This window comes from Trichomycterus rosablanca, chromosome 20 (genome assembly GCF_030014385.1).
Source record: "Trichomycterus rosablanca isolate fTriRos1 chromosome 20, fTriRos1.hap1, whole genome shotgun sequence".
Lineage (NCBI taxonomy): Eukaryota > Metazoa > Chordata > Actinopteri > Siluriformes > Trichomycteridae > Trichomycterus > Trichomycterus rosablanca.
The window spans coordinates 28,087,377-28,097,376 of record NC_086007.1 but is presented as its reverse complement, the minus strand read 5'-3'; the positions used below and the strand labels follow the sequence as shown (position 1 = coordinate 28,097,376).

At 53.1% G+C, this 10,000-nt stretch overlaps 1 protein-coding gene across 3 annotated transcripts in view; it reads right to left on the bottom strand.

Annotated features, from left to right (window-relative positions):
• The window catches only part of fat3a (FAT atypical cadherin 3a), a 42,435-nt gene that overhangs the window by 9,627 nt on the left and 22,808 nt on the right, over positions 1–10,000 (bottom strand). For all 3 annotated transcript variants that reach the window (XM_063017280.1, XM_063017279.1, XM_063017281.1), the window contains 9 exons: positions 6,526–10,000; positions 4,314–4,510; positions 4,038–4,191; positions 3,740–3,973; positions 3,109–3,498; positions 1,620–1,834; positions 1,146–1,283; positions 715–858; positions 440–637 (listed from right to left, as the gene is read on the bottom strand). The exon at positions 6,526–10,000 is cut by the window's right edge and continues 626 nt beyond it. In XM_063017280.1, the coding sequence (XP_062873350.1) occupies positions 440–637; positions 715–858; positions 1,146–1,283; positions 1,620–1,834; positions 3,109–3,498; positions 3,740–3,973; positions 4,038–4,191; positions 4,314–4,510; positions 6,526–10,000 (5,145 nt within the window). The remainder of the gene's footprint in view (positions 1–439; positions 638–714; positions 859–1,145; positions 1,284–1,619; positions 1,835–3,108; positions 3,499–3,739; positions 3,974–4,037; positions 4,192–4,313; positions 4,511–6,525) is intronic.

Sequence of the window (10,000 nt, the reverse complement as noted above, 5' to 3'; positions counted from 1 at the left end):
TTTTATAATATAATAATAATAATATATAATAATATAAATATAATAATAATAATAATAATATATAATAACATAAATATAAAAACAATAATAATAATTTTATAATATAATATAAATATAATAATATTAATAATAATAATATAATATAAATATAATAATACTATAAATATAATAATAATATAATAATAATAATATTAATTTTATAATATAATAATAATATATAATAATATAAATATAATAATAGTAATAATATATAATCATATAAATATAATAATATATAAATATAATAATATAATAATAATAAAAATATAATAATAATAATAATAATAATAATTTTACAATATAATAATAATAATAAAAATATATAATAATAATAATAATACAAATATAATAATAATAATAATAAATATATATTAATATATCAGTCGTGGTTTCTTCTCACCTCCACCTGTACGATGTACTCAGTTCCCTCAGACCTTCGGAACATCTGATTGGAGGTCATAAGCCCCTCCCTGTCGAGCCTGAACCACGCCTCCTCGTTTCCCGCCAGGATGCGGTAGTGGAAGGGCGGGCCGTTGTGGGCGGCGTCTCTATCGGTGACGGTCAGCTGTAGGATGCTCGTTCCCGCCGCCTTGTTCTCCTGCACCGCAAGAACACAAATCAGCGAACAGGATAACGGCTAACGATCCACCACTGATCCATCATTCGTCAGCGTACCTGAATCACCGCCGTGTGATTGGCCGGGGTGAAAACGGGCGGGTTGTCGTTGACGTCGGAGATGTCCACGTTCACGATCACCGTGGAGGACATGGCGGGGGTCCCGCCGTCCAGAGCTCGGACCACCAGCGCATAACCGGCGATCTGGAGGAGGAGAAACAGAGGGATGAATGGAAATTAACAGCTGCCATGGTAACAGTAACCACGGAGATACCGCAGCATCAGCACCTTCTGAGCACTGAAGCTGCAGTTTTGTGTTTCCTGATGAATCTGCACGTGCTCAGTCCGACCACTGGTAGAGCAGCTGGCATCGATCAGCCAGCAGAGGGGATTCCTCATACCTGCAGCATTGGCGCCCTCTGCTGGCTGATCGATGCCGCTGCACAGACACCCCCGGTCGATAATCGTCACATGACGTTGCTGTTCCTCACCGTCTCTCGGTCCAGCTGCTTGTTGACTTTGATCTGGCCCGTCACCGGCTCCACAAAGAACTGGTTCTCCCGGTCGCCGCTGACGATGGAGTACAGGACGTCGCCGTTCACCCGGCTGTCCGCGTCCTCGGCCGTCACCTAGGCGACACGACACCGTTTCAACCACCGCACGACGAAATATGAAGCACTAAGCCGCGCTCCGAAAGACAATGTGTGATGAGGAACTGACCCTAACCCTTTACGTTCAGTCTGAATGGGCACAAATCCCCTTAGACACACTCTAAAATCGTATGGAAGGTCTTGGAAAAGTGTGGAGGCTGCAAGAAGGGACTTTGAAGTGTGTCTGTGTGTGGGAATTCGTGCCCATCAGTCGGTGTTCCGGTTCATCCCAGAGCTGTTGGGTGGGGCTGAGATCAGGACTGAGGACAGGACCTTCCCTAAACTGAGCGTTTGGTTCGAATCGGATCTGGGTACCTTGACCACGGCGGCGCCGATGTTGGCGTCCTCCCTGATGATGGCGCTGTAAACATCGTGGCTGAACATGGGCGCGTTGTCGTTGACGTCGGTCACGTTGATGTTCACCATGGCGACGGCGCTGAGGGGCGGAGCTCCGCCGTCACGCGCTTCCACCGTTAGGAAGTAATCCTTACAGGTCTCGAAGTCCAGGGGGCGGGACACAGAGATAGCTCCTGTACACACACACACACACACACACACACACACACCACACACACACACACACACACACACACACCACACACACACCACACACACACACACACCACACACCACACACACACACACACCACACACACACACACACACACACCACACACACACACACACACCACACACACACACCACACACACACACACACACCACACACACACACACACACACCACACACACACACACACCACACACACACACACAGTAAATCCAGTCATCATCATACTGAGTATACTGAATGCAAGAACATCATGGATGTGTCCCAATCCGTTACATCACACTGACTATATAGAGCACATAAACACTCACAAACTTCACAGCATCACTATTAGCTCACGGACGTGTCCTAAATCACACTACACAGACTATGTAGGGTACATAAACACTTACAAACGTCCCAGCATTATCCTCGATCATGGATGCACATAAACACTTTGGATCATGAGTCCATCATGGACATGTCCCAATCCGTTACATCACACTGACTATGTAGGGCACACTTTCACAAACATCCCAGCATCACTAGTCGATCACGGACGTGCCCTAAATCATACTACACAGACTATGTAGGGTACATTAACACTTACTAACGTCACAGCATTATCCTCGATCATGGACGTGTCCCAAATCATACATCACACTGAGTATCTAGGGCACATAAACACTCATAAACATCACAGCATCACTAGTCGATCCTGGACGTGTCCTAAATCACACACCACTGACTAAGTAGGGCATATAAACACTTTAACACATCACAGCATCATCCTTTATCATGGACACATCCCAAATCACACCTCACTGACTATGTAGGGCACATAGACACTTTTACAAGCATCATGGAGCTGTTCCAAATCACAGATCGCTGACTATATAGGGCACATGAACACTCAAAAAACATATCATCGGTCCATCATGGACGTGTCCCAAATTACACATCACTCTGGCTATGCAGGACACATAAACACTTTGGATCATAAGTCCATCATGGACGTGTCCCAAATCACAAGTAACCCTAACTTTGTAGGGCACATTTCACAAACATCCCCGCATCACTGGTCCATCATGGGCGTGTCCTAAATCACACTACACTGACTATGTAGGGCACATAAACACTTTGGATCTTGAGTCCATTGTGGACGTGTCTCAATCCGTTACACCACGCTGACTATGTAGGACACATGAAAATGGACGTGTCCCAAATCACACACCTTTCCCTCAGCGTTCCCTCACCTGTGTGTGTGTCGATGCTGAAGTGGCCGTGCGTGTTCCCTGACCGGATGCTGTAGTAGATGTCGGCGTTGGTGCCGATGTCCTTGCTGTGGGCGTGGACGTGCAGCACGGCGGTGCCCGCCGCGGCGTCCTCGCCCAGCGTGGCGCTGTAGTCGCGGCGCTCGAACACCGGCGGGTTGTCGTTGACGTCGAGCACGGCGATGGTGAGGTTGGTCAGGGACGACAGGCGGAGCGGGACGCCCATGTCGGACGCCCGCACCACCACGCGGTACGAGGACTGCGCCTCGCGGTCCAGGGGGCGCTCCAGAGTCACCACGCCCGTCCACCGGTCGATGGAGAAGACGCCGCCGGCCGAGTCCTGCAGGGAGTACGTGACCTTACGCCCGTCGCCTAGGAGATACGGAGGGAAATGATTGGTCCCCCGTCTCTGTGCAGCGCCACCGATCAGCCAGCAGAGGGAGTAATTGCAGCAGTATGAGGAATCCCCTCCGCCGGAGTTATACCCTCCTCATACTGCTGCAATTACTCCCTCTGCTGGCTGATCGGGGCGCTGCACTAAGACCCCTCGCCCATACAGACACCCGACCGGCTGATAGCACAGTTAAATTAACCGTGTGTGTGTGTGTGTTACCCAGATCAGGATCGACGGCGTTAATCTGCGTCAGTAGCGCCTTCGCCGCCGTGTTCTCGTGCACGCTGGCCTCGTAGTGGGCGGACCCGAAGCGCGGCGGGTTATCGTTAACGTCGAGCAGAGTGACGGAAACAGTCGCCTCGCACCACAGCCCGCCTCCGTCTGTCGCCCTGGCAACCAGGGAGTAGCGCTCTACCTTCTCTCGGTCCAGCGTCGTCGCGGTTTTCAGCTCGCCTGCAATAATATCGGGTCAGTACATCGTACCGGGATAAACACGCCGTGGTACACACACACACACCTGTGTAAGGGTGGATGGTGAAGTCCTCCACCCCGGCGCCGTGGATGGCGTACTGCAGCTGGGCGTTGGAGCCGGTGTCGGCGTCGCTGGCTTTGACTCTCAGGACGGACGTACCCACGGGGACGTCCTCCGACACGGACGCGGTGTAAAGCACCTGCACACAAACACACACACACACGAATAACACATCCAGGCGTGTGGTAATTAGAACACCGTCCACATACTTTTGAGCATTCAGTGTATAGATGTATCAGTGTGAGTGTGGGCGTGTCTCACCGGCTCACACACTGGGCTGTTATCGTTGGCGTCGGTGACCAGCACGTGGACGGTTGCCGCGGCCACGTGGAGGCCGTCGGTCGCCGTGACGTTGATGACGTAGCGCTCCCGGCGCTCGCGGTCCAGCGGCCGCTTCACGTACAGCTTCCAGTCGGACTGCAGCAGGCTGAGGGCGAACGCGTCGCCGTGGTTACCGCCTGCACAAACGCAAACAGGGTCAGTCGACGAAACTCCAGGGGCGAACCTCCACCCACCCTGTTTACAGGTAATATAGATATCCCACAATGCACCACAGCGTCTGAGGAGGACCTGCACCGTGTCGAATACGTAGCTAGAAGCTCAGGGGCCCAACACACAGTGGCAGCTTAGCTGTGGAGAGGCTTGAACCGGCAACCTTCTGATTTCTAGTCCGAGTCCAGTACCTAAACCGCTGAGCACCTGCTGCCCTGTAAATGTTGATTTTTCTAAATGTCACCGGCATCATGTAGTAACAGTGCTCGCCTAGTGGGTACCGCCGCGGGTTACCAACTAGAAGGTCATAGGATCAAATCCCAGCCCTTGAGCAAGGACATTAACAATGACTGATCCTGCGCTCTGACCCCCCGACCCCGAGCGAGTTAACTGGAATAACTGGGAGAAATGGAACAGACTGACGGGCGAGCGAGTCGAGAACCGAACCCCTTTCAGCAGCTGCACCAGACAGAACGTGTTCAGATTTAATAACCTCCAGCTCTTTATTATAAATGATTCTAATCACACCGTTTGTTCTCATTTAAATCATTAAGGTCACGCGCTAACGACCTGTAATGAGAGAGAGAGAGAGTGAGAGTGTGTGTGTGTGAGAGAGAGAGAGAGAGAGAGAGAGAGAATTAAACACAGTAATCAACAACAGTTGGCTGGATAAACGTCCAATCACTGAACTACACACACACACACACACACACACACACAGTCCACAAATAGCTGTAAATTATAATCATCATTACTGTTATTATTATTATTATTCCAATTATTCTTATTACATTGTTATGATTAATATATGATTTTAACTGTCATTATATTACAATTACTATTATTATTATTACTTTTTTATGATTTTTATTATTATAATTATTATAATTTTTTATTATTTCATTATTATTATTTCTATTATTATTATTAATATTTTATTATTAATATTATTAATATACTGTATATATATTTATTATTATTATTATTATTATTATTATTGTGCAGCACCCACACTACCAGCTCCACTGGCTACACCGACCAGTCAGACTGCACAGAGATGGGGCATAATGGAGATCAGTACGCAACTCTCTGTGCGTGATACGGCTCTCCGTATGAACCCTGGTGCAGGTGTTTGGGGTTTTTTTTGGGTACCGTAATAAACAGGGAACCAAACTGTGACCAAATATGGCATTTTAAGGGGGTCTGTAACTGCACCGTGTTGTACCAGCAGTAGTGACTTACACACACTTTGATGTGACGTGTGTTTAGTTTAGCATATAGAAGTGTAATAAATGTGTGTGTGTGTGTGTGTGAGATAAAATTACTCTCTCCGAGTGTCAGCTCTGTTTGACGTGATGTTTACAACCAGTGAGGCTGTGCCCTAATCTATATTCCATACCAGCTGAACAGTGTGTGTGTTTGAGAAGTGTGTGTATGTGTGTGTGTGTGTTTGAGAAGTGTGTGTGTGTGTGTGTGAGCAGGAGCTCATGAATTATAAACCATGGCAGCTCACTAATGCAATGTTATGAATTTCCAAACTGCTTATATAGAGTGATGTACAAGCCTGCACCTGAGTGTGTGTGTGTGTGTGTGTGTGAGTGTGTGTGTGTGTGTGTGTGTGAGCGTGAGCGTGAGCGTGCAGGAGCTTCAGACGACTCTGGAAGCTGTTCTGGCGGCTCTTAAGCGGATCTGACAGCGCATGTAAATGTGCACGGCAGGTTTTCCCTCCCCGTGTGGACGGGCTGAGCGGAGGTTCCTGCAGTATCTGTACCGTTTATTTATTCTATTTTTTGGGAGGAGCGTCGGCGTGGGCAACCACGACCCAATAATATCATCAATAATCCCTAAAATATCAGAATAATGGCTCAGAACTCCGTTAGTGCTTCTCCACCAATAGAACTCTGGTTCTGGTTCTTGAACCGGTTCTGTTCGGGTGTAAAAAACCTTGGATCAGTTATCGGTGATAATAGACGTGACGTACCTGTGATGTGATAGGTGACCTGCCGGTTGCCAGGTGTTCTGTCGTGGTCGCGCGAGTTCAGCACGACCACCACCTCTCCGGGGGCGTCGCTCTCCCTCACACTGCCGTAGTAGCTCGGCTGCAGAAACTCCGGCACGTTACCGTTGGAGTCGCCCACCGCTACGATGACCGTGGTCGAGGACGACTGGCTGGCGGGTTCGCCGAGGTCGAACGCCCAGACGGTGATATTGTGGGCGGGGACGAGCTCGTGGTCCAGACCTTTCAGAGTGGATATCCACCCGGACGTGCTGTCGATGGTGAAGAACCCTCCTTCACTGCGCGAGTCATCGCTCGCCGAGCCGAGGAGCCCGGGCGGTGCCAGGCTGTACGTCACCTGACCGTTGGCCGACCAGTCCAGGTCCGTGGCTTGAACCTGGAGGATCCTGGTGCCGGCAGGAAGACCCTCGCTGACGGACGCTTCGTAGGTGTTGGACTCGAACGCGGGTTTGTTGTCATTCACATCCAGAACTTTGACCTCCACGTCTACGCTGGAGACCGAGTCCACCAGTCCTTGCTGCAGAGTCGCGGTGACTTTGAAGCGGAAGACGGAGGTTCGCTCGTGGTCCAGAGGTTTGTCCAGCTTTATCAGTCCGCTGCCCTTCTCCACCACGAACACGCCGTCGCTGTTGCTCTCCGCGGCCTGACCGTTCACGGTGGAGAAGCTGACCTGCAGTGAGTTCTGTCCACGCTGGTTTTGTAACTGCACCGCCCCCAGCGTGGAGCCGATGGGCGAGTCTTCTGGAACCGTAAAGGAGAAGTGCGGCTGGCTGAAGACGGGCAGGTGGGCATCGCTCGAGAGGACGTGGATGTAGACCGAAACGATGGCGTGGCGAGGCGGTGCGCCACTGTCCAGGGCTTTCACGAAAAAGGACAGAACCGAACCCTGAAGGGGGCTGAAGTTACCCTTGGTGAACACCCACCCACTGTCAGGGTCGATGTCCAGCAGGTCTGTAACCTGAGCGCTGGCTTCACTGTACAGACTGTAACTGATCTCGCCATTGGTGCCCTGGTCAGGGTCCCACGCCTGAACCTGCGTCACTAGAAACTCGGGCTCGACGTCCGCTCGGACGCTGGCGCGGTACTCTGATGCGTCGAAAAGTGGCGCGTTATCGTTTTCATCCAGCACTGTGATCCGGACCTGGGCGTACGTGGTCTTTCCACCCGGGTCCACCGCCGCGACGGTCAAGACGAACTCCCCCTGCTCCTCACGATCCAACTTCTCCAGAGTCGTAACCTGACCGCCGCCGTCTACCTCAAACAAGAACCTCGCCGAATCGGACAGGAGAACGTAGCGCACCGTTCCGAACGTCCCCGGGTCGGCGTCCTGAGCCCGGATCGTGACGACCTTCGACCCCGCCGGCGCGTTCTCGCGTATCTCCGCCTCGTACGCGCTCTGGGTGAAACGCGGCGCGTGTAGGTTAGCCCACTCGACGTGCACGTGGACCTGCGCCGTGCTGGTGAAGACGCCGTCGGAGACGCTCACGTTCAGACTGACGGCGGACGGCATCCTCTGAGACCGCCGCTGCCCGCTCAGAGTGAGGACGCCCGAGGACGCGTCCAGGTCGAACAGCAACTGTTCGTTCCCCGACACCAGGCCGTAATTCAGCCGGTCGGCGTCGGACTCGTCCGCATCGGACGCCTGGACGCACATGACGAAGTGTCCTCTGGGGGCGAGCTCGTGAACCGAGGCCTCGTACAGAAGCTGGTTGAAGACGGGAGCGTTATCGTTCGTGTCCGTCACCTGAACCACGACCCGGACCTCGCCGCTCAGAGGGGGGAAGCCGTTATCCGTCGCTCTGACCAAGAACACGTAGCGCTGGAACGTCTCGTGGTCGAGGGAGCGAGCGGTCAGAATCAAACCGCTGCTGCTGTCGATGTGGAAGTGGTCAGTACTGTTGCTCCGGTCAGGGAGGATCTGATAACGGACCGCCGCGTTCTTCACCGAGTCGTTATCGGTGGCTTGGACCTGCAGGGCGGGAGTCCCGATCATCACGGTTTCAGAGATCACGGCTTTATAAACCGACTGCTCGAACGCGGGTGGATTATCGTTTACATCCTGCACGGTCACCTCCACGTCCACCTCCGCCCGTGCCCCCGTGAGGCAGTCCGTTGCCCTGACGATCAGTTTGTGGACTCGGCCGGTCTCGTAGTCCAGCGGCGCGATGACGTTGATGATGCCGGTGTCGAACCCGATGGAGAAGAGGGTATCGGGGTTGCCGTGCGTGATCGTGTAAAGGACGCTCTGCCCGTCCGGACTGCTGGCGTTGATGCCCAGGACGGGTGTGAACACCGGGACGTCCTCGCTCACTTTTACAGAGTAGAAGTGTCGGTCGAATACGGGCATGGCCCGGTTCACAACAGTCACAGGAAAGGTGATGGAGGAGGACAGCGCTGGCGTGCCACTATCGCGGGCAAACACCAGTACCTGGTACTCCACGCTGGATAAATCGGCCTCGAAGGCTCGGCGTAACCGCAGCTCGCCACTCACGCGGTCCATCTCGAAATGCCCCGGCTCGTCCTGCAGGAAGTAGCTCACTTCACCGTTCGGACCCCTGTCCTCGTCCACGGCGGTCACCCGGAATATGGACGCCCCCGATTCCGCCTCCACCTGCACGGCGGCGTAATAAGGCAGCCGGACGAAAATGGGCGCGTTATCGTTGACGTCTGTGACGCGTACGCGGACGAGCGCCCTCGCCACGCGCAGCCTGTCCTCCTCCCGACTCGCCTGCACCAGCAGTCCGAACTCCTCCTTCTCCTCGCGGTCTAACGGGACCCCGACGGTCTCGATGGCGCCGGACGTGGGGCGGATCCGGAACTTCCCGCCAGCGTTGAGCAGCGTGTAGCGCAGCGGCTCGTTCAGTCTGTTCCCCAGCGCCGTAACCACTGCGACCGTGGTCACGTTGGCGTCGTTCTCCTGGATGTTGGCGCTGTAGACGTCCTGTGTGAAGGCGAGACCGCTGTCCAGCGCCTGCCGCACCACGACGGTCACCAGAGCCGAGCTGGAGAAGCGCCCGTCCGTCACGCGCACGTTAAAGCGGAACCGGTCCTTACCGAAGGTGCTGTTCCGGACCGTGATCAGACCGGACCGCGCGTCCACAGCGAAGTGCTCCAGATTGGTGTCCGCCAGCGAGTAGGCGAGTTCTGATTGGCCGTCTGCGTCGGGATCGGAGGCGGAGACTGTTAAGGCCTCGACGCCCTCGTAGGTGGGGAGCAGTAGCACGGACTCGTAGAAATCGTGGGAGAATAGCGGCGGGCAGTCGTTGACGTCTTGGATGCGGACGGTGACCTCGGCGGGGTGTTCGGCCGACAGCTGGGGGCGCCCGCCGTCCCTCACGGCCACGTGGAAATGGAACACGGGCGTGGTCTCGTAGTCCAGCTGAGCGATGGTTCGTATGGATCCAGTTCCAGCGTCGACACTGAAGTAGCGCCGGGCGTT